The sequence below is a fragment of the Corythoichthys intestinalis genome, chromosome 8 (assembly GCF_030265065.1).
Source record: "Corythoichthys intestinalis isolate RoL2023-P3 chromosome 8, ASM3026506v1, whole genome shotgun sequence".
NCBI classification, from domain to species: domain Eukaryota; kingdom Metazoa; phylum Chordata; class Actinopteri; order Syngnathiformes; family Syngnathidae; genus Corythoichthys; species Corythoichthys intestinalis.
This window is the reverse complement of record NC_080402.1, coordinates 48,549,255-48,574,756: the sequence shown is the minus strand read 5'-3', so window position 1 is coordinate 48,574,756 and position 25,502 is coordinate 48,549,255. Positions and strand designations below refer to the sequence as shown.

Sequence of the window (25,502 nt, the reverse complement as noted above, 5' to 3'; positions counted from 1 at the left end):
TTAGCATGTCGGCTAGCTGTCACGCCTCTTGGTTTTTTTACATTCCCAGAAGCGGGGGAAGGGAAATGACGTAAGCTCGATCTAGGTAGCGTAAAATATCGTTCGGGAGGTGCGACAGTAAAGATGAAGTAGACAGTTTTGACCATTATGGAGTAATTTTGCCATGTCGTCTTGAATAAATGCATTTTTATTATTTCATATTCCATTTAGCACAAGACTGTTACTTGCCATGACCATGCCATTTATTTAGCTACTGGGGAAAAATACATGGATAAAAAGAATATCCTGTAAAAATATTGGAGTAGAGAGACTGAAACAATGACATTTTGCGGCTCTCTTCGTCACGTTTTCCTCGTTCTGAATAATTCCCCGTCAACGGGCTGACTGGTCCTTCTCAAGCCACTTATTTAGCTATTGGGGAAAATACTTGGATAAAAAGAATATCCCGTAAAAATATTGGAGTACAGAGACTGAAACAATGACATTTTGCGTCTCTCTTCGTCGCATTTTCCTCGTTGTGAATAATTCCCCCTAAATGGGCTGCATACTAAATCAGATGAAATCGTGACTCCGCTGACGTCATTCACCTGTTGGCGACACTAGAGCCCTATAATGGTAGACGTGGCTAACCGGCAGATTAAAAGCCAAATTTTCGTCATCTGCACTTTGCTAAATTGTTGTATATAGTCGAATCGTCTCAAAATATGATTCTAATTCACATAATAATTCTATTTAAGACTTGTTTTCCTGTCGTACGCACTTTAAATCTATCTTTAAATGATGAAATAGTTCTAAAACTTACACATGTCGAAAATAGACAGAAGGGAACTAATTCAATAACGGGAGCAATTTTAACAACTTTAACGGTTAATTCACAACATTAAATGACTTCCACACGTAGCAAAGGTTACTATCTAGTTATCGCAATATCCGCAATACCCCTTTGTCTAGTTAAGTTTAGGGTAAAGAATTGGGCTAGGGACAGTTGTCCTAAAACCCTTTAAACTTCACATTGTGTGACCTTTTTTTTTTTTTTTTTGAGAAAAAAAAAACGAAAATTATCACCAGTTACTATGCCAAGTAACTAATTACTCTTACATTCAGGTAACTGAGTTACTAACGCAATTACTTTTTGGGAGAAAAAAATTGTAACTGTAATTAATTACTTTTTTAAAGTAAGATTATCAACACTGAATTTCACAATGTATCGCAACCCTCCAAAATCGCAATGATAGTTGTTTCTAAAATCGTTCAGGCCTATTCTAGAGTATGTTAAATTTTAATGCTGATTTTCGTTTTTAAAATGGCTTCTCAAAAAAGTGATTAAAATTATTGTTCCATGTGTTGTATCCTTACTTGCACACAGTATGATTAAATACGAATTGTTACAAACGTTACTGGTTCATCTCTGTTTGACAGTGTCAAACAAAGATGTTTTTACCGCCACATGCAGGATCATCTGCGTATTGCCTTGTTGACTGAAACAAACACTGAGCAAAAATGGCGGCGCCACTTGGCCCCGGTGTAGGCGCACTATCCTATTCCCCTCACTATCCACTCGCGGGGGCCTGCGCTTGTCAGTGACGTTCCTTATTCTCGCTATATGAATATACAACTTTAGCATTTGTTAATAATACGCTCTGTGTGTAGTATCATCCATCGGTTTTCCTTTTTAAATGAGCACTTTTAAGCGAACGCAAGAAGTAACAACGGGAACATTTTTAAACAGGCATTTAACGGGAGAGCATTTCGACTCTTCGGCCAATCACGGGAGAGCATTTCGACTCTTCGGCCAATCATATAGCGAGAGCGAGTGGATAGTGAGGGGAAGAGGATAGTGAACCTACACCGGCCCCCTAGGGATTACATGTGGCTCCCTTCTTGTCTCCTGTTTCAGAAATACATAGAACCGCCACTGACAGTTAGACCACAAGACCACGGAGGCAGGGTTAAGCATTTAACATTTTAAAAATTCATTATTCCATCGAAAAATCATATATGGACAAATATTTTTGCATGAAAATTTATTGTGAAATCTTAATTTTTTAAAATTACTTTTAATTAGCTGACAACTTGCAATGCAGCAAAGAGGAAATGATGTTATACTCACTAGAGGTGTGCATCGGCACTGCCCTCACGATTCGATTCGATTACGATTCGGAGGGCCACGATACGATTTGATTCGATTCAGAGGGTCACGATTCGATTTGGTTCGATTTGGCAACGCATCGCGATTTATTAAAGCCTGGGATGCATTAAAATTCTAAAGCAAAGCATATTTTTCGTGAATCATGAGGTAACACAAGCGGTCAGACATTAAACAACTTTTTATTGGCTCTTGTGTCACTCCTGGTTGAAGTCAAATGAAAATAGTATACTTTCAGATATATATTAAAAAAAAAACAGATCCCAGCATTTAATTAGTGCTTTGAATGAGACCAGGGCTTTCTCTGTTTGTTACACACAGTAGCAGCCTTTCACACATAAGTGCAACATCTGAACTCCTGTGCAAAATCAGTAATAACAGTCAATGTATTTGAGTCACAACGACCCATCAATAAAAATATTCAAGTAAATATTAAAGAAAACGACAAAGAAAATATTGTAGTGCAGCAGCATCTTTCTCGCAAAATGTCAATCATTTACGTGCAGGTCGGGCCAGACTTCTCTCTCACTAACTTTTTTAAAATAAATATATATTTGTAAACTAAAACGATGTATGGATATTAAACTAAGGAATATTTGTTATAAAATAAATAAATTGAAAAAAAACGAAAAGGCGCTTTGGTAATCCCAAACATGAGCCGCAGCTGAGCCAGTGCATTGGTTGCGCACATGAACGCCGTGACCCCGCCCTCCTTTTAATCTTCCCCTCGCGCTCTAGTGCTCTCCGCGAGTCTGCAACTCTGCATCCTGGTATTTCCTTTTCGAATTTCGATATAGAGCACCAAGAGGCGAAAAGCAAACTAAAGACGGGGGGATTGAAAAGGCAAGAATCCACGAGCGGTGTGTGGAACGGATTTAAATTGATAGTGGAAGATGCATACAGAAAATTGTGTCGGCCTTGCTGAATGCAACAAATGTGGCCTGGGCTTTGCTCTCGTACAAGAGCAGAAAGACTGACAACTTCACGCTGAGCAGACATTTTAAAAACTGTACTGGCCTAAAAGATGATATTAGTCACACATCATTATTATCATTTGTTTCAAAGGCTGCACCTCTTCGTGCTAAGCAGGACATCGTGGAGTTCGTGCATGGTGTTCCTTAAAATGTTATTATTTATTTTGTTTCAGTGCTCCGTAAGGCAGCTTGTTCTTTTGTGTGTTCTGATGCGAGTCATTAAAATAAAGAATGTTATTTAAAAGTTTTTTAGTTTATTTTTGTATATGCAGCTGTTCCTCTCCTTGTCAGAGAGGCGCATGCATGCATGTGAGCACAATATCCCAAACAGAAATATATTTAACATACATTTCCAGCGTTACTTCGTTGTGTAAATGCATTTATAATTATCATAAAAATATGTAGACTATTTAACCATTAAGAAAACTTGCGTTTTTTTCTGCCAACTCGAAGAAATTAAAAATAAATGTCTATTGCATTTTGCCGAGGGAATGATGCATGAACTATCCACCTGATAGAACGGACACACAAATATAAAAGATATAAATGTTTATTGAATATGCATCTTACAGTCTTGTTTAACTGGGAGATTTTGTTACAAAAGACAGGTTTTAATTTATCACTATGCACATAGGCATCGTCCCAATTGTGATCACACAAAACGCAACCACGCATTGCATCCCGTCATTTGCTCCTCCTGCTGAGTCCTCACAAATAAAACGGGTTCGGGCCTACAAATGAAACGTAGATTTTTGGGGGGGTTTCGGGCTCGAGCCTACAAATAAAACGTAAAATTTCGGGCTCTCGGCCTTTAATACACGTGGGCCGGGTCGGGTCGGGCTGGATTTTTTTAGGCCCGAACTAAGCTCTAATCGAGAGAGAGGACATAACATAACAATGGTTGAAGCGGAGAAAGAGGGAGCGAGAAAGATTATTGAAGCACCTAACACATTGAAAGCAGACATCTGGAGAAATTTTGGCTTCTACGAGGTTGGTGGGAAACTTGACCAGAGTTCTGCGGTGTGTAAAAAAATGAAACATGAGAATAATAACACCAGGGTACCCGCGGGTTATTAAAAGTATTAAAAAAGCATTGAATTTAGTTTTCCATTATTAAAGGTATTAAAAGTATTAAATTAGCTGTTGTAAGTCTGGAATTTTTTTCACCGTGGTCTTAATATTCAAGAACATCTCAGTGCAACCTAAATTACAATCGTGACAAAGTTTTTTTTTTTTTTTTAATCCATAACGAAGATGACGCATAGAATTTTTACGATGCACTGCACTACAAATCGAAATGCAACTCGTGCTTGCAGAACCACCACAACCGGCTAAACGGAGAATCCATCCACCTCTGCATCAGAAATGTGTCCATTTGTCGGTGGAACGAAAACCCTGCAGGCAGAAGTATTGTGGATTCCGAACACCAAAACAGACCACCATTCATATACTTCAAATGAGTTCATTGGTGATCTGTTTCGGATATTACGTCATTTTTGGTCGGCATCGGCTGTCACAATTGTGGTCATATTGCGTTTTGTTCCAGAGGGAGCGTTCCCGATGTCTTAACTGTCTTTTGTAACGAATTTTCAGTTGGCAGAAAAAAAACGCACATTTTCTTAATGTTTAGATAGTCTACATATTTTTATGACAATTATAAATGCATTAACACAATGAAATAATGCTGTAAAAGTTTGTTAAACATAATGTTGCTCAAATCGTGTTTTTTTCCGGAGGGAGCATTCCCAACTTCGTAACTGTAGCCAATTTAAGCTCATCAAGACTTTATGATAGAGGTAAAATCGGGCCTAAAAAGTCCAGCCCGACCCGAACTGGTCCGTGGGTATTAAAGCCCGACCCGCGTTTTATGTGATAACATTTGTGACGATGTCTGCATAAAAGCCTGTCTTTTATAACGAATTCTCAGTTGGCAGAAAAAAACCACACATTTTCTTAATGTTTAAATAGACTACATATTTTTATGATGATTATAAATTTATTTACACAACGAAATAACGCTGCAAAAGTTTGTTAAAAATGAATAAACAGATGGGGTTTTGCGGACTCGCACAGGGGAAGATTAAAAAGGGCGTATAGGCACGCTCTGGCTCTGCAATGACCATACAGTATTTTTATATATATTATCATTCATACATCGGTAATATATAGTTATTTCAAAAAGTTAGCAAGAAAGAACCCTGGCCCGGCCCGACGTAATAATTGACATTTTAATTTTGGTTATGTTTTCAGTTTAATTTAGCTGTTTCCAGCTTGCTATGTTTATAATTGCGATGTTTGTTTACCGCTTTTCCTCTTACCGCGAAGAGGAAGGAAGTTACATCGGCCGCCACTATGATATTTAAGTCACCAGCCATCTGCTGTGACCCGGGAATTTAACGCCTGATTTCACGCACACTGCTTCCCATGTCAGTCGACATGGGAAATTGTTTTCACACACAACTGCTGCACGGTTAAGTCCCGCGATATTCCCGTTGTTTTGGAGTATGTGATAGGGGCTCAAGTTACATCCAGATACTTTAGGTTGCAGTTTATGTGTCATGCGAAGGCAGTGGACCTGCTTAAACATTTCGGTTTGCCTTTCGAATGAATGTGACTTTCGCCGTTTTAACTCGAGAGTTAGCCATGTTCACTGGGGTCTTGGCAGGTGCACTAGCGGCTAGCCTGTTACAGAAGATGGCTGGTCTGAGTCCTGTCCTCCTCTTTTTGTCCATAATTATTGTGTGCGTGTGTGTGTTTAAAAAAATTCTGACAGACTTTATAATGTTACTTTAAATGTGTTTTAATTGTATCTTCAATATATGAGCATTCTTTTGTCAAACACACTTAGTAATTGAGGTTAAATTTGATGTTCAGTGCTTTAATTTAATATGATTCAATATGATCTAAATAATGGGTGCGAGAAAAGTATTAATTTTCAGTTGACATGGCATTAAAAAAGGTCTTAAAAGTCTTGAATTTAGATTTATCAATCCTGGGGAGACCCTGAATACAAATGGGGAAACCAAATCCGTTGCATTACCGGAATTGTGCAGGGAAGATTTTTGAACGTACTTATATATTTTAAAATGCGCTGAATCGATTAGGCTTGTTGCCCGCATCGAATCGAATCGTCCATGCCCCGCATCGGGATGCATCGCCGCATCGATTATTGTTGACACCCTTAGTAGCTACTGTATCTGGCGTGGGCCAGTATCTATTGATTCTCAGAGAGCGTTTTTTTTTTTTTTTGTTTTTTTTTTTGTATCAGGACTGATTAAATAATTGTGGAATGATAATTAGGAGGGCAACCCTCTGTAGGTTAAGAATTTGCCTGTAGAGGACATGCGTGCCAGCATTTGAATTTATTGGTGCCTGTGTTGCCTGTAGGTTACGAGTTAGCCAGTAGAGGGCAGCCTTCAGCTTATTGTAGAACGTACATACCGGTTTGGCTGTACAGTAGTTTACTTTGAGAGAGGCCAAATTTTTCTTTCAGTCTGATTCAAGCATTCACAAAACATAGACAACATAATGTTATTATGAAGTCTATGCACAAAATTAAACAATTCTGGTAACAAGTTGTTCTTGTAACCACTGTCATCAGAGTTCTTCTTTTCTCCAGGGACCTGTGGGACCACCTGGAGATCGCGGTTCAGCAGGTGTAAAAGGACCAAAAGTGAGTTCAATTTGCATAAAATGTGATCAAATATGTCCCGAAGAAAGATTCTTACATTTCACCAGATGAATTTTGGAAAATCTCTCAGTTCTTGTGTGTGATCTTTTCCTCAGGGCGATCCTGGACCACCAGGCCCGGCAGGTGAGCCTGTAAGTACACCCATTGTGGAGTTCACAGTTGTATGTTTGTGTTAATGTCTTTCTTTCTATGAACTGAATGATGTTTGGCCTCTTGCAGGGTGTGGGACCAGACGGCTTGGATGTGAGTGCCAGCTGACTACTGAGAATTAATTTTGTAAACATTATGAGAATTTGATTCCTTTTAGATTCCTTCTTTGCCTCCTAAAATAATAAGGAAAAAGAATCCCCCCCTCCAAAATAGGACTCATTTAGAAAACAAACAAACAAACAAAAAAACCCCCACTGTATTTTATTCCTAAATGATAAAAACAAAAATAGACCTACACCTTGGTAATATTTTTTTGTGTGTGTATTGAATCTCAACCCTAATTTAATGGATAAATAAATAAATAAATAAGTAAGTAAGTATCTTGGGGTCTTGTTCACGAGTGACGGTAGGAGGGAGCGGGAGATCGACAGGCGAATCGGTGCGGCGTCTGCAGTAATGCGGACTCTGCACCGGTCTGTAGTGGTGAAGAAGGAGCTGAGCCGAAAGGCAAAGCTCTCGATTTACCAGTCGATCTACGTTCCTACCCTCACCTATGGTCACGAGCTTTGGGTCGTGACCGAAAGAACAAGATCCCGGATACAAGCGGCCGAAATGAGTTTCCTCCGCAGGGTGTCCGGGCTCTCCCTTAGAGATAGGGTGAGAAGCTCGGTCATCCGGGAGGGACTCGGCGTCGAGCCGCTACTCCTCCGCGTAGAGAGGAGCCAGCTGAGGTGGCTCGGGCATCTGGTTCGGATGCCTCCCGGACGCCTCCCTGGAGAGGTGTTCCGGGCATGTCCCACCGGCGGGAGGCCCCGGGGACGACCCAGGACACGCTGGAGAGACTATGTCTCTCTGCTGGCCTGGGAACGCCTTGGGATCCCGCCGGAGGAGCTGGTTGAAGTGGCTGGGGAGAGGGAAGTCTGGGCTTCCCTGTTAAAGCTGCTGCCCCCGCGACCCGACCCCGGAACAAGCGGAAGATAATGGATGGATGGATGGATAAATAAATAAATAAATAAATAAATGAAAAAAAAAAAAAAAAATGTTTTCCTACAGCAAATATATATTCTTCATTTGAACCGGATTACCTTTTCCCCTCTGAAATATGACATAAAACTTTGTCTCTTCTAACTTCAATAGCATAATGAAAGTTTTTTTTAAAATCTCAAATAAAGGAGTTTTTGAAAAAAATGATACTTTTTCCCTTTCTTGAACAATGACCACTTCCGCTTGAAAAACGACTATATTGATATAACTTCACAAATGTATCTTGGGTGGAATACCCTTTCTTCCCTGATTAAAAGGGGCCTTAAAAAGCAAGGTTACAGTACTTCCTATTCTTTCCAAGAAATAGCGAATAAGAACCCACCTTATGAAATTTAAGGTCAAATTCATACTTTTATCTCTTTAAAGTAAATATTAACTACAGACATTTTTTGTATAAAATGACCAGGGAATCCCAGGGACTGATGGACTCCCAGGAGAAATGGGAAAAATGGGCCCCCCTGTGAGTATCCGTGAGGACATCATCAACTTGTGTAGTTGAACTATGATAAAGCTGCGTGTCCGTCGCAGGGAGTCAGAGGCAAGAGGGGTCAAGTGGGTGCGAGTGGACCCGCGGGACCTCGGGTAAATGCCATTCAGATGCTACCAAAGCCTTGTACTGTATTTATTTGCGTTAATGCTTAATGTCCACTTAAATCTTTTTTCCAGGGTCCACCGGGAGTTTATCAAGGACAAGAACTGGTGAGTTTCACACAAGAACATTAGAAAACATTCAATCCGTGGACTTAAGGAGAACATAAACGCTGGATAAGATGTTAACTGGCTGCTACACACATAAGGATAAATGCGCTGTCTTTGTCCAGATTTTACTCCTTCTCAACTAGGGATGACATACTGCAAATTTTCTTATGTCTCCTGTCTTTAGCTTGTAATATAGAATTAACATTTTCACGTGAGGTAGTGAATTTTTTCTAATACTTTAAGTCTGAAACCTGCAGATACTATGTTGTTATACTATACAGTACCGCCGTTTTCATACTCGTAGTACGGGCACTAACTAGTTCAAAGCAACAGTAAATTTATGACACCGTGGGCCCTATTTTCTTACGCCATCTAAATCAAGATAGCAAACAAGTAAGCAAACACTTAAAGGATTGAACACTTTTGACTCTTTAGCACCAATGAACAGGCTCCATTCCCTTTAACAGCATTAAGTTTTTTTGGCAGTACTTGTCCTCTACGAGATAGAAGGAGAAGCTGGTTTGCTCAGTGGAAGGCTGACATGCTTTTAGACCTCGGTTTACGAACGAGTTCCGTTCCTATGCTGGCGACGTAACCCAAATTTTCTCGTAAGAATTGACCGTTTATGTACCCCTAAATGTCCAAATAACTATCCAAAAACATGTATTACACATCATTGTACACGTCATTGTACTGCCTTCGCCAAGACGTTGGAGCTAAGTCCCAGCTAGACAGTGAGCTAAGCTGTAATCTTTCCCCTCTCTCTCTCACTCGGCTGCGCAACTTCTTTGTGGGAGCAAATGCGCTCTTTCTCGTGTGTACACGTGCGCTCTTCTTTGTGTGCGCAAATACGTTCTTCTTCATGTGTACAGTACATGCGCTCTTACTCGCATACGGAAGGACTACCTGCTCTATGCTTCCTGCACCAAAATAAAAGCATGCATCACAAAACAAAAGTCAACATTATAATGAAATACACATTTTGCCAAAGGGCGCAACAGTCATATTAATAAAATAAAGTAAAAAATAAGATACTGTGAGGTACAATAGGGTACTGTTTACGCAACTTAAAAAAACAAACACAAAACGACTGGAGACAAAATGCCATAGACTCCGGCTTGTAAAGTCAAAATCTTGTAAGTCAGGTACACCGCAACCCGGGGACTAGAGCTGGGAATCTTTGGGCACCTAACGATTCGATTACGATTCAGATGGTCCGATTCGATTCTAAAACGATTATTGATGCACCCCCCCTTTTAAAAAAAATTATTTTTTTAAAAATATTTTGTACATTTGTTCCAAAATTGTTCCAAAATTACTCTCAGGCTAAACCAAACTACTATTTCAGTATCAAGTTAACATATAGCAGTAAACAAATATACAAAAATAACAGTAAATAAAAAACTCCAGTCCCCATTCTGTATCAGCAGCTTTAAACTACATTCAATTAATTTAATGTTGTGAATCAACCGTTAAAGTTGTTAAAATTGCTCCCGTTAATCCATAATTTCCCTTTTGTCAACTTTCGACATGTGAAAGTTTTAAAACTATTTTAAAGATAGATTCAAGTCAATATTTTACCGATTTAGGAGTATTTTAGATAAAAAGTTAATTAGGTTTGCTTGGAAGGTTCGCTACAACAGCCTTGCAGAGAAGTGTACTGCTTTAAAATGGCGGCCGTTTACTACGTCTGCATCTAGCTTTTTGTAGATGTGCTGCAAACGCTACCGCTACCGTAGTGCATCTAGTCTTATATAAATGATATCTACCGTAACATTATGTGGATGACGTACTCTTGTAGCAGCTTCAGGTATGTTGTTGTGTTTTTTTTATCTCGTGGCATGAGTTGAGCTAGAGCCGTGAGTTGAGCATTGGCATTACCCGAGGGGCCGGGTAATGAGAAGCAGTGATGGCAAACTGAAGCATCATGAAGCAATGAGGCTTTCCATCAAACTGGTTCGCTCCTGGGCCGAAGCATCATGAGGCTTCATTTGCTCTATGGCGCCTTCATGTGGAAAATAAATATCATGACAGACAGAGTGATTAAAATGATACCATGGATTTGATGGAGTCAAAAGGGCAGGGAGTTGTTATGTGAATGAATGTGCGTGTGTTACTTGAAAGTAGAGCCTAGATTGGGCCTAAGAAATCCAGCCCGACCCGGCCCGAGCAATTAACTTAGCTTTCAGGTCCGAGCCCAAAAAAACACGAAATTGTATTTTTTTATTTGTATCCCCGAGCCCGAAAAAAAGCCGAAATTTTATTTTTTATTTGTGAGGACCCAGAAGGAGGAAATGCAGGGATGCAATGCGTCAGTCAGACCTGGACAGAGCACTGCTTGGAAAATGGTTGCATTTTGTGTGATCACATTTGTGACAACACCTAAGTGCATAATGATAACAAGTTAAAGCCTGTCTTTTGTAACAAATTCTCCCAGTTGAACAAGACTGTAAAATGCATATTAAATAAACATTTATATCTTTCATATTTGTGTGTCTGTTCTATCAGGTGGCTAGTTCATGCGTCATTTCCTTGGCAAAATGCAGCAACAGACATTTATTTTAATCAAGTTGGCAGAAAAGAACGCAATTTTTCTTAATGTTTAAATAGTCTACATATTTTTATCATAATAAATGCATGTACACAACGAAATAACGCTGGATAGGTTTGTTAAATATATTTCTGTGTGGGATATTGTGCTCTCATGGACGCACCTCTCTGACAAGGAGAGGAACAGCAGCATATACAAAAACAAACTAAAATACTTTTAAATAACATTATTTTAATGACTCGCATCAGAACAAACAAAAGAACAACCTGCCTTAAGGAGCACTGAAACAAAATAAGAACATTTTAAAGAACACCACGAAGTCCTGCTTTGCATAAAGAGGTGCGGCCCTCGAATCAAATGATAATAAAGATGTTTGACTAATATCATATCCATATCGAAATTCGAAAAGGAAATATCAGGATGCAGAGTTGCAGACTTGCGGAGAGCCCCAGAGCCTTCATGTGCGCAAACAATGCACTGGTTTACTGCGGCTCATGTTTGGGATTACCACAGCGCTCTTTCTCTGTTTTATCCAGTTTATTTTATTTTATAACAAGTATTCCTTAGTTTAACTTCCATATACAAATATACATTCTAAAAAAAAAAAAAAAAAGTTAGCGAGAAGAAGTCCGACCCGACCCGAACGTAAATGAGTGACATTTTGGGCCCGACCCGAGCTCAAGATCTAGGCTCTACTTGAAAGAATGATTGCTTTATTTTAGACATTGAGATATAAACAAGGAACAAGACACACATTTCATTCATTTTTATTGAGGAAAACTTTCCTAATTTCCAAAGTTTTTGGCTTTAAAACGGTTTCATTTTTTTAGATAGGATTTCTCCTGCTTTTGAAAATAGTCTTTCGCAAGGGACGGATGAGGCCGTGGTACAATGCCTCAACATATATGAAACATACATGAAAAATCAGCAAGTAGAAGAAATACATCAAAACGAGGGATACGCTGTGTTGTCACAATAATTTACAATATATATTCACACTGGTTATTATAATTTGTACCTTTTTAGGAGGGAACTGCTCAAAATGAGCCCAGACAGGGGATGTTCTCTTCTTTTTCGATGTTGGACAGTGCGTCCATTGCAAAACGAATCCGATTGAATTTAGGTTTGAAGATGCGAGCTGGGTGTGTCAGTGTCACCTGTCAGCTCATTGTCGTCTCGGTGCGCCATTTCATTTCGAATCACTGGCGAAACTATGTGTTGGCGATGATGTAGGAAGCCCGTCTCGTGAGGCTTCGGACGTAGCAACGTGCCTTCCGAGGCTTCGGGCGTGGCCACCAGCGTAATCAACACATGCCTCGATGCGCGCTTTGCAGATTTTTTTCCGGTTTGCTCGGCACACGCATCGGCGCCTCGGCACAGTAGGGCACATCACTAATGAGAAGCATGATGTTTAGCTACTCTCGCTCCGTTGCTCATTGACCGCGCGGCGCGCTGAGTGTGTTGTACTTCCGCTTTACTTGGCATATTTCAATAATCGGAATTTGGATGTTTGTGAATCGTTCTCGAATCTTCCACGGCCGAATCGCGAATAATCTAAGAATCGGAAATTTTGCACACCTCTACCGGGGACTACCTGTAATTACAACCAAACCTACCGGAATTTTCGGACTATAGGGCGCACCTTGCTATAAGCCGCCACCCACCAAATTTGACTCCAAAACAGCATTTTTTTCATGGATAAGCCACACTGGGCTATAAGCTGCAGCAGTCCTCTCTGTATTATGGGATATTTACACCAAAAGATATTAACTGGTAACTTTTTATCTGATAGCGGATCATAAGACTGTCATGAGGCCAAATGAAACACCATAAAGCTTTGAACCAATTGGCTGCAAAGCTTCATTGCTTCAAGAAGCTTCATTTGGCCATCACTGCTCCCTTGGGGAGACAGTCAACATCTGCTGCCACCTGTTGTCAACACTGTTGTCGTCCAACATGCCTCCTCGCATGCTTGCAGCGCTACAGATGTAAATAACAATCAAAATTCATGTTCTGTGCTAATTATTTTTTCAGTTACGCTTCCAGTTGTTTCATTAATAGTAAGTTATGGTATTTATTAACACTTTATTTGACAGTGGCACCATAAAACTGTCATAAGACCATCCTAATTATGCCATGAGCATTAATGAATGCTTATGACAGATGTCATTTTGTGTCATCCGGCAAATGCTCTCACTTTTGAATGGACGTAAAAGAGCCGAGCTGGAGATAAATGTCAGTGACTTAATTTACCCGATTAAACTTAAGCATTAAGCATTCATTTATTCCCATGATATTGTCATGTCATAATTATGACGGTCTTATGGTAGTGTTATGACGCCGCTGTCAAATAAAGTGTTGCCTATTATCCCAAATAAATCAACAAATGTGATGCACTGGACTATAAGTCACAGGATTCAAAATGAGGGAAAAAAATAGCGTCTTATGGTCCGGAAATTACGGTACCTGGAAAATAGGCTCCCGTGTCTGACAAAATCTTAGCAGCTATTGTGAATGACAAAAAAAAGGGTAGTCTGAGTTTGTCATAACTCAACATCCACTGAGGCTAGAACCTGATTTATTTTGAGCAAAATTGGACGGTTATGAATTGCTAACTAACTGATGATTTAGTCAACTGACACTAGTAGTCTTAACAGGACCATCACATTATTGAAAATATATTTTTTCAAAAATGATTCAAATCGTTAGCAAATATCAAAAATTCAACAAATGTTTTTTTTTTTTTGTGTGTGTTTCTGGATATTCAGAAAAAAAGACTGTTATTTTAGGAATATTTTAAGATGGTGTCATTATGGAAAGCGTGTTAGAGACTGACCTATAGCTAACTCACATTTCCATCCGATGAAAACTGGCAACTAACTTGAAGTTGTTGTGTTTTAGTGCCCTAGCGCTTGTCCAGCTGGACTGTCAGGACACGCCGGATTGCCTGGCATGAAAGTACGTTTACGTCCTTGGCCCCCCCAAAAACATGCATCCCAGTACAGTATGTTCTCTTTGGTCCTAGTAATGGTTTTCTGTGTGCAGGGTCACAAAGGTGTGAAGGGTGAGTCCGGAGAGCCCGGTCGACAAGGGCACAAGGTGATGTCCTTGTACATTTGCTTGAAAATAAAATAAAATAAATAAATAATAATGATTGATCAAAATTGTACAGTGCTCTTCTGAATTCTCAAAGATATTTTCAGGGTGAAGAGGGGGAACAAGGACCACAGGGAGAAGTTGGATCGCAAGGACTTCCAGTAAGTGATTCTACTGTATTGAGCCGTCTGTGTGTCTGTTTGTCTTCTATCCATCCATCTTAAACAATTAACTTTGATGGACTACAATTGTAAATTAGCTTAGCAGACACTAATATGCACGAATGTACAGTAAGTCTTTTCACATCATAATAATTAACTGTTGCATTAAACTGCTAACCATCTGCTAAATTAGAATTACTTGGGAACAATTTAGTGCTGACATACCAGCTTAAAAAAACCCTTATGGTTAACAGAGGCTAATAGTTGCTAACTTGCTGCTACTTCAGTATTACCGTATTGGCCCGAATATAAGACGGTGTTTTTTGCATTGAAATAACACTGAAAAAGAGGGGGTCGTCCTATATTCGTGGTCTAGACATTATACCCATTCACGACGCTAGATGGCGCCAGATATTATTGAAGCGATGTTCTGTCATGGCAGATCTCAGCTACTCTCCCCATTCACGACGCTAGATGGCACCAGATGTCATTGAAGTGATGTTCTGTCATGATGGATCTCAGCTACTCTTTCCAGTTAACCCTTGAGAGTCGAAGGACGCGCCGGCGCGTCCTCAGCGCACGTCGTCTTTGAAGCGCCCTCACGTTTTAATTACGTCACCCACATGCCGTTGGTTGGTCTCGTTTTAAAGTGCGGAAGTTGCGGTTTACTCTCGTTATTATTTGAAGTCAATCGACCAACTAAAACGTGAGATATTGTCATTTAAGTTTTATAGTTTTATTGTCCTCTCAAAAAACATTAAAACGCTGCATGGATCATTTGTTTATGTCTATATTTCCATCATTTCTTGTCCTTTTTCAAAACGGAAGCTCCATGAAAAAAACACAAATCAAACGAACCCTTTCGAAGTCACAGTGGAAGCACAAAATGCGTTTTTTAAATAAATATAACTGCCGTGCGAGGTTCCACCGAACGAGAGGGAGGAGTGTTCTGAAGCAGCGAGGTGGCGAGCGACGGCCGTGTGGCTCGAGCAGCGACTTTGTGTGACTTTGAGAATGAACGGAAAACTAAATTTAGCGCAGGCAATTGTGCTTTTTGATCAACTTGAGGAAGAGGATGGTCCAAATTCGTCATCATCGTCTTCTTCGGAAGAGTCCTCGAGTGAAGATAGTGACGGATTTGAACACGTGGGTGACGCCATCGACGGGCAGAGGTAAGCAAACTCACTTTTTTTTTTTTGATGATGAAAAAGTTTCTTTTGAAAGTTTCTTTTGATATTGCAAGACAAAGTTAATTTTGATGCAATATAAGTGTGTGTTTGTGTATATAATAATAAAATGTGCATATCAGATCAAAGTCGTACGTGCACTGTGTGTATCCAAGGCAGGAATTTATAATTGTGATGATCTTCTTTCTATATGAAGATTAGGGATGTAGCACATATTCAGCTATGGTATTCTTTCTATTGTCATACATATAGATTTCCATTATTATTTATTGCTGTATATATTTTTATTTTATACTTTATTATTTTCATAAATACTGACTTTTTTTCATGTACATTTATAGTGACAATGAAAGTAAAGTGAAATGAAAATGGAAGGGTGGAAAGAGGACCGACACCCCATGGAAGTGTGGGCTGTGTGATGTCGCCCTGTGTCGAATTCCAGGACGAAACTGCTTTTCGGAGTGGCATGCCTGAAAAAAATGTAACTTGTTTATTGTAAATATTTTTGAAAATACTTTTTTTCCCAATGTTGTATATATATATTTTTTCCCCACAATCAGTCTTCTCAATTTGTCTATATAAATGTGTGTTCAAGAAGCTTGATTGTGTGTACATAGTTTTCATCAGGTGATGGGCCGCAATACCTAAACTCATAAAGAGATGGCCTCTAAACACTTTTTGTGTTAGATGGTATATATTTTTTCACTGTTCGGTCTGCTGTATATAACCTGTTTTGACTAGAGCATGTATAAAGGCAAAAAACGCCTATGGCTATACCTGTTGTTTATGTTGAATTGTCAAATATAAGACTATTTATTCTAAATTTTTTTGGTTGAATGTTCATCCTAACATGTTGAATAAATATTACAAAGTTTCAAAACGGTTCGTTACGCACGTTTGGTTGTCAATTGGACATCAATATTAAAAAATTTGACAAAACGATTTTGGAATTTTTGGTCTTTTTGGGCCCAAAATGATGATTTATAATTGGTCAGTGAATGAAACAACAGTTTGGACATGAAGTTCAAGGTGTCACAAAAAAGGGACCAAACCAGGCCATCGTAAACAATTCTTTCTTTAAAATATAAAGGCAACTTCAAAGGCATGCAAAATCAGACAAAATAGGCCCAGACCTTAAAGGGTTAAACTAGTTTGCATTATTTTATTGCAATGTTTTTCCTTATTCAGATTTGTTTCAAGACTACAGTTATAGTTAGACTTCACTTTGATGGTTAATACAGTTATAGCAATTTTGTTGTTTCATCACAATAGATTGGTTTATTACCTTGGTCTTTCCAAGGGAAAGAACAAGGTATTGTTATTGTGCAACTTTATTATTACCTTGGTCTTTCTGAAGGAAAGAACAAGGTTATGTTGTTGTGCAACTTTATTATTATTATTATTATTATTATTATTCAATAATTCTCCGCGTTTTTTTGAGCCAACGCACAGCCCAAACCGTAGCACCGATCGGTACCGTTCAAGTATCGGCACGACCGGAATTTTCGCGCGACGATGGGAATTTTTCAAACGGCCCCGAAAAATTTTCCGTTCGCCCGTAAACGGCAATTTTCCGAAAAATAAAAAAAGTTTCAAAATGTATCTAGTCCTACAATTTTTGACCAAATCACATAATTTGGGTATCAAAAATTCAGGGACAGTGAGGGGCATAAAAGTTGTATACAGAATTTGGCAAAAATTTACGGTTCCCCGGAAATTTGCCAAAAACTTTCCTATTCATTTTGAATGGAAAAAAAACGCGCGCTTCACAGCCCGAACCGTTAGACCGATCGGCACCGTTCAAGTATCGGCACGACCGGAATTTTCGCGTGACACAGGAAACTTTACAAATGGCCCCGAAAATTTTTCCGTTCGTCCGTAAACGGCAATTTTCCGTGAAAAAAAAAAAAGTTTCAAAATGTATCTAGTCCTACAATTTTTGACCAAATCAAATAATTTGGGCATCAAAAATTCCGGGACGGTGAGGGGCATAAAAGTTGTATACAGAATTTGGAAAAAAATTACGCTTCCTCGGAAATTTGCCAAAAACTATCCCATTCATTTCGAATGGGAAAAGTCCCATTCACTTCCAATGGGATTTCCAATGGAATTTACATTGCATTGATGCCATTGACGGCCATGCATGTCGAATCTACTGATGCCAATGTACTTGGATTCAATTGACTATATAGATGTCGATGCCATTGACTGCCATGGACGTCCAAAATTTTTCCCATTCACTTTCAATGGGGAAAAAAAAAAATTACCCCAAATCAACAGAAAATGACCAGATATCAATAGGACGTGTCCCCCAAACTTCCCCAATTCCATTGACGCTTATGAAGGGTGCCGCCATTGACTTACATTGACGTCCAAAATTTTTCCCATTCATTTTCAATGGGGAAAAAACTAAATTTCTCCAAATCAACAGAAAATGACCAGATATCAATAGGACGTATATCCCAAACGTCCCCAATTCCATTGACGCTTATGGGGGGTGCTGCCATTGACGTCCATGGACGTCCAAAATTTTACCCATTCATTTTCAATGGGAAATTTTTTTTTTTCCCCAAATCAACAGAAAATGACTAGATATCAATAGGACCTGTCCCCCAAATGTCCCCGATTGCATTGCTGCTTATGGAGGGTGATGCCATTGACGTCCAGGGACGTCCAAACTTCCCATTCATTTCCAATGGCATTTCTTCATGTTTGTTCATTCTATTGATGCCAATGTACTTGGATTCCATTGACGCTTATGTAAGTTGATACCATTGACGTCCATGGACGTCCAAAATTTTTCCCATTCATTTTCAATGGGAAATTTTTTTTTTTCCCCAAATCAACAGAAAATGACTAGATATCATTAGGACGTGTCCCCCAAATGTCCCCGATTGCATTGCCGCTTATGGGGGGTGATGCCATTGACGTCCATGGACGTCCAAACTTCCCATTCATTTCCAAAGGCATTTCTTCATGTTTGTTCATTCTATTGATGCCAATGTACTTGGATTCCATTGACGCTTATGTAAGTTGATACCATTGACGTCCATGGACGTCCAAAATTTTTCCCATTCATTTTCAATGGGATTTTTTTTTTTTTCCCAAATCAACAGAAAATGACTAGATATCATTAGGACGTGTCCCCCAAATGTCCCCGATTGCATTGCCGCTTATGGAGGGTGATGCCATTGACGTTCATGGACGTCCAAACTTCCCATTCATTTCCAATGGCATTTCTTCATGTTTGTTCATTTTATTGATGCCAATGTACTTGGATTCCATTGACGCTTATGTAAGTTGATACCATTGACGTCCATGGACGTCCAAAATTTTTCCCATTCATTTTCAATGGGAAATTTTTTTTTTTTTCCCAAATCAACAGAAAATGACTAGATATCAATAGAACGTGTCCCCCAAACTTCCCCGATTCCATTAACAATTATGGAGGGTGCTGCCATTGACGGACATGGACGTCCAATTCTCCCAATCTTTTCTCATGGCTTTTACTTTGTTTAGTGCCATTGACTGGCATTATGGTCCATTCTATTGATAGACCTGAGTGGGGCTAAGATCTGTATCTCCACAGAGGAAAGACCAAGGTGTGTAATTTCTCCCGAAATTGCAGTTTCTAGTTATTATTATTATTCATCTTATTCTCCGCGTTTTTTTGAGCCAACGCACAGCCCAAACCGTAGCACCGATCGGCACCGTTCAAGTATCGGCACGACCGGATTTTTCGTGTGACGATGGGAATTTTTCAAACCGCCACGAAAAATTTTCCGTTCGCCCGTAAACGGCAATTTTCCGAAAAATAAAAAAAGTTTAAAAATGTATCTAGTCCTACAATTTTTGACCAAATCACATAATTTGGGCATCAAAAATTCCGGGACGGTGAGGGGCATAAAAGTTGTATACAGAATTTGGCAAAAATTTACGGTTCCCCGGAAATTTGCCAAAAACTTTCCTATTCATTTTGAATGGAAAAAAAACGCGCGCTTCACAGCCCGAACCGTTAGACCGATCGGCACCGTTCAAGTATCGGCACGACCGGAATTTTCGCGTGACACAGGAAACTTTACAAATGGCCCCGAAAATTTTTCCGTTCGTCCGTAAACGGCAATTTTCCGTGAAAAAAAAAAAAGTTTCAAAATGTATCTAGTCCTACAATTTTTGACCAAATCACATAATTTGGGCATCAAAAATTCCGGGACGGTGAGGGGCATAAAAGTTGTATACAGAATTTGGAAAAAAATTACGCTTCCTCGGAAATTTGCCAAAAACTATCCCATTCATTTCGAATGGGAAAAGTCCCATTCACTTCCAATGGGATTTCCAATGGAATTTACATTGCATTGATGCCATTGACGGCCATGCATGTCGAATCTACTGATGCCAATGTACTTGGATTCAACTGACTATATAGATGTCGATGCCATTGACTGCCATGGACGTCCAAAATTTTTCCCATTCATTTTCAATGGGGAAAAAACAAAATTACCCCAAATCAACAGAAAATGACCAGATATCAATAGGACGTGTCCCCCAAACTTCCCCAATTCCATTGACGCTTATGAAGGGTGCCGCCATTGACTTACATGGACGTCCAAAATTTTTCCCATTCATTTTCAATGGGGAAAAAACTAAATTTCTCCAAATCAACAGAAAATGACCAGATATCAATAGGACGTATATCCCAAACGTCCCCAATTCCATTGACGCTTATGGGGGGTGCTGCCATTGACGTCCATGGACGTCCAAAATTTTACCCATTCATTTTCAATGGGAAATTTTTTTTTTTCCCCAAATCAACAGAAAATGACTAGATATCAATAGGACCTGTCCCCCAAATGTCCCCGATTGCATTGCTACTTATGGAGGGTGATGCCATTGACGTCCAGGGACGTCCAAACTTCCCATTCATTTCCAATGGCATTTCTTCATGTTTGTTCATTCTTTTGATGCCAATGTACTTGGATTCCATTGACGGTTATGTAAGTTGATACCATTGACGTCCATGGACGTCCAAAATTTTTCCCATTCATTTTCAATGGGAATTTTTTTTTTTTCCCCAAATCAACAGAAAATGACTAGATATCATTAGGACGTGTCCCCCAAATGTCCCCGATTGCATTACCGCTTATGGGGGGTGATGCCATTGACGTCCATGGACGTCCAAACTTCCCAATCATTTCCAAAGCCATTTCTTCATGTTTGTTCATTTTATTGATGCCAATGTACTTGGATTCCATTGACGCTTATGTAAGTTGATACCATTGACGTCCATGGACGTCCAAAATTTTTCCCATTCATTTTCAATGGGATTTTTTTTTTTTTTTCCCAAATCAACAGAAAATGACTAGATATCATTAGGACGTTTCCCCCAAATGTCCCCGATTGCATTGCCGCTTATGGAGGGTGATGCCATTGACGTTCATGGACGTCTAAACTTCCCATTCATTTCCAATGGCATTTCTTCATGTTTGTTCATTTTATTGATGCCAATGTACTTGGATTCCATTGACGCTTATGTAAGTTGATACCATTGACGTCCATGGACGTCCAAAATTTTTCCCATTCATTTTCAATGGGAAATTTTTTTTTTTCCCCAAATCAACAGAAAATGACTAGATATCAATAGGACCTGTCCCCCAAATGTCCCCGATTGCATTGCTACTTATGGAGGGTGATGCCATTGACGTCCAGGGACGTCCAAACTTCCCATTCATTTCTAATGGCATTTCTTCATGTTTGTTCATTCTTTTGATGCCAATGTACTTGGATTCCATTGACGGTTATGTAAGTTGATACCATTGACGTCCATGGACGTCCAAAATTTTTCCCATTCATTTTCAATGGGAATTTTTTTTTTTTCCCCAAATCAACAGAAAATGACTAGATATCATTAGGACGTGTCCCCCAAACGTCCCCAATTCCATTTACGCTTATGAAAGGTGCCGCCATTGACGTCCATGGACGTCCAATTCTCCCATTCATTTCTAACGGCTTTTACTTTGTTTTTTGCCAATGACTGGCATTATGATCCATTCTATTGATAGACCTGAGTGGGGCTAAGATCTGTGTCTCCACAGAGGAAAGACCAAGGTGTGTAATTTCTCCCGAAATTGCAGTTTCTAGTTATTATTATTATTATTCAATAATTCTCCGCGTTTTTTTGAGCCAACGCACAGCCCAAACCGTAGCACCGATCGGCACCGTTGAAGTATCGGCACGACCGGATTTTTCGCGTGACGATGGGAATTTTTCAAACCGCCACGAAAAATTTTCCGTTCGCCCGTAAACGGCAATTTTCCGAAAAATAAAAAAAGTTTCAAAATGTATCTAGTCCTACAATTTTTGACCAAATCACATAATTTGGGCATCAAAAATTCCGGGACGGTGAGGGGCATAAAAGTTGTATACAGAATTTGGCAAAAATTTACGGTTCCCCGGAAATTTGCCAAAAACTTTCCTATTCATTTTGAATGGAAAAAAAACGCGCGCTTCACAGCCCGAACCGTTAGACCGATCGGCACCGTTCAAGTATCGGCACGACCGGAATTTTCGCGTGACACAGGAAACTTTACAAATGGCCCCGAAAATTTTTCCGTTCGTCCGTAAACGGCAATTTTCCGTGAAAAAAAAAAAAGTTTCAAAATGTATCTAGTCCTACAATTTTTGACCAAATCACATAATTTGGGCATCAAAAATTCCGGGACGGTGAGGGGCATAAAAGTTGTATACAGAATTTGGAAAAAAATTACGCTTCCTCGGAAATTTGCCAAAAACTATCCCATTCATTTCGAATGGGAAAAGTCCCATTCACTTCCAATGGGATTTCCAATGGAATTTACATTGCATTGATGCCATTGACGGCCATGCATGTCGAATCTACTGATGCCAATGTACTTGGATTCAATTGACTATATGGATGTCGATGCCATTGTCTGCCATGGACGTCCAAAATTTTTCCCATTCATTTTCAATGGGGAAAAAACAAAATTACCCCAAATCAACAGAAAATGACCAGATATCAATAGGACGTGTCCCCCAAACTTCCCCAATTCCATTGACGCTTATGAAGGGTGCCGCCATTGACTTACATGGACGTCCAAAATTTTTCCCATTCATTTTCAATGGGGAAAAAACTACATTTCTCCAAATCAACAGAAAATGACCAGATATCAATAGGACGTATATCCCAAACGTCCCCAATTCCATTGACGCTTATGGGGGGTGCTGCCATTGACGTCCATGGACGTCCAAAATTTTACCCATTCATTTTCAATGGGAAATTTTTTTTTTTCCCCAAATCAACAGAAAATGACTAGATATCAATAGGACCTGTCCCCCAAATGTCCCCGATTGCATTGCTGCTTATGGAGGGTGATGCCATTGACGTCCAGGGACGTCCAAACTTCCCATTCATTTCCAATGGCATTTCTTCATGTTTGTTCATTCTTTTGATGCCAATGTACTTGGGTTCCATTGACGCTTATGTAAGTTTATACCATTGACGTCCATGGACGTCCAAAATTTTTCCCATTCATTTTCAATGGGAATTTTTTTTTTTCCCCCCAAATCAACAGAAAATGACTAGATATCAATAGGACGTTTCCCCCAAATGTGCCCGATTGCATTGCTGCTTATGGAGGGTGATGCCATTGACGTCCACGGACGTCCAAACTTCCCATTCATTTCCAATGGCATTTCTTCATGTTTGTTCATTCTATTGATGCCAATGTACTTGGATTCCATTGACGCTTATGTAAGTTGATACCATTGACGTCCATGGACGTCCAAAATTTTTCCCATTCATTTTCAATGGGAATTTTTTTTTTTTCCCCAAATCAACAGAAAATGACTAGATATCATTAGGACGTGTCCCCCAAATGTCCCCGATTGCATTGCCGCTTATGGGGGGTGATGCCATTGACGTCCATGGACGTCCAAACTTCCCATTAAATACCAATGGCATTTCTTCATGTTTGTTCATTCTTTTGATGCCAATGTACTTGGATTCCATTGACGCTTATGTAAGTTTATACCATTGACGTCCATGGACGTCCAAAATTTTTCCCATTCATTTTCAATGGGAATTTTTTTTTTTTCCCCAAATCAACAGAAAATGACTAGATATCAATAGGACGTTTCCCCCAAATGTGCCCGATTGCATTGCTGCTTATGGAGGGTGATGCCATTGACGTCCACGGACGTCCAAACTTCCCATTCATTTCCAATGGCATTTCTTCATGTTTGTTCATTCTATTGATGCCAATGTACTTGGATTCCATTGACGCTTATGTAAGTTGATACCATTGACGTCCATGGACGTCCAAAATTTTTCCCATTCATTTTCAATGGGAATTTTTTTTTTTTTCCCCAAATCAACAGAAAATGACTAGATATCATTAGGACGTGTCCCCCAAATGTCCCCGATTGCATTGCCGCTTATGGGGGGTGATGCCATTGACGTCCATGGACATCCAAAATTCCCATTCATTTCCAAAGGCATTTCTTCATGTTTGTTCATTCTATTGATGCCAATGTACTTGGATTCCATTCACGCTTATGTAAGTTGATACCATTGACGTCCATGGACGTCCAAAATTTTTCCCATTCATTTTCAATGGGATTTTTTTTTTTTCCCCAAATCAACAGAAAACGACTAGATATCATTAGGACGTGTCCCCCAAATGTCCCCGATTGCATTGCCGCTTATGGAGGGTGATGCCATTGACGTTCATGGACGTCCAAACTTCCCATTCATTTCCAATGGCATTTCTTCATGTTTGTTCATTTTATTGATGCCAATGTACTTGGATTCCATTGACGCTTATGTAAGTTGATACCATTGACGTCCATGGACGTCCAAAATTTTTCCCATTCATTTTCAATGGGAATTTTTTTTTTTTCCCAAATCAACAGAAAATGACTAGATATCAATAGGACGTGTCCCCCAAACTTCCCCGATTCCATTAACAATTATGGAGGGTGCTGCCATTGACGGACATGGACGTCCAATTCTCCCAATCTTTTCTAATGGCTTTAACTATGTTTAGTGCCAATGACTGGCATTATGATCCATTCTATTGATAGACCTGAGTGGGGCTAAGATCTGTATCTCCACAGAGGAAAGACCAAGGTGTGTAATTTCTCCCGAAATTGCAGTTTCTAGTTATAATTATTATTATTACCTTGGTCTTTCCAAGGGAAAGAACAAGGTATTGTTATTGTGCAACTTTATTATTATAATTATTATTACCTTGGTCTTTCCAAGGGAAAGAACAAGGTATTGTTATTGTGCAACTTTATTATTATAATTATTATTACCTTGGTCTTTCTGAAGGAAAGAACAAGGTTATGTTGTTGTACAACTTTATTATTATTATTATTCAATAAATTCTCCGCGTTTTTTTGAGCCAACGCACAGCCCAAACCGTAGCACCGATCGGCACCGTTGAAGTATCGGCACGACCGGATTTTTCGCGTGACGATGGGAATTTTTCAAACCGCCACGAAAAATTTTCCGTTCGCCCGTAAACGGCAATTTTCCGAAAAATAAAAAAAGTTTCAAAATGTATCTAGTCCTACAATTTTTGACCAAATCACATAATTTGGCCATCAAAAATTCCGGGACGGTGAGGGGCATAAAAGTTGTATACAGAATTTGGCAAAAATTTACGGTTCCCCGGAAATTTGCCAAAAACTTTCCTATTCATTTTGAATGAAAAAAACCGCGCGCTTCACAGCCCGAACCGTTAGACCGATCGGCACCGTTCAAGTATCGGCACGACCGGAAT

General features: G+C 39.5%; 1 protein-coding gene across 2 annotated transcripts in view; it reads left to right on the top strand.

Annotated features, from left to right (window-relative positions):
• The window catches only part of col9a1a (collagen, type IX, alpha 1a), a 130,136-nt gene that overhangs the window by 36,156 nt on the left and 68,478 nt on the right, over positions 1-25,502 (top strand). For both annotated transcript variants that reach the window (XM_057843165.1, XM_057843164.1), the window contains exons 6-14: positions 6,740-6,793; positions 6,907-6,942; positions 7,031-7,054; positions 8,412-8,465; positions 8,534-8,587; positions 8,672-8,704; positions 14,157-14,213; positions 14,301-14,354; positions 14,459-14,512. In XM_057843165.1, coding sequence (XP_057699148.1) covers positions 6,740-6,793; positions 6,907-6,942; positions 7,031-7,054; positions 8,412-8,465; positions 8,534-8,587; positions 8,672-8,704; positions 14,157-14,213; positions 14,301-14,354; positions 14,459-14,512 — 420 coding nt within the window. The remainder of the gene's footprint in view (positions 1-6,739; positions 6,794-6,906; positions 6,943-7,030; positions 7,055-8,411; positions 8,466-8,533; positions 8,588-8,671; positions 8,705-14,156; positions 14,214-14,300; positions 14,355-14,458; positions 14,513-25,502) is intronic.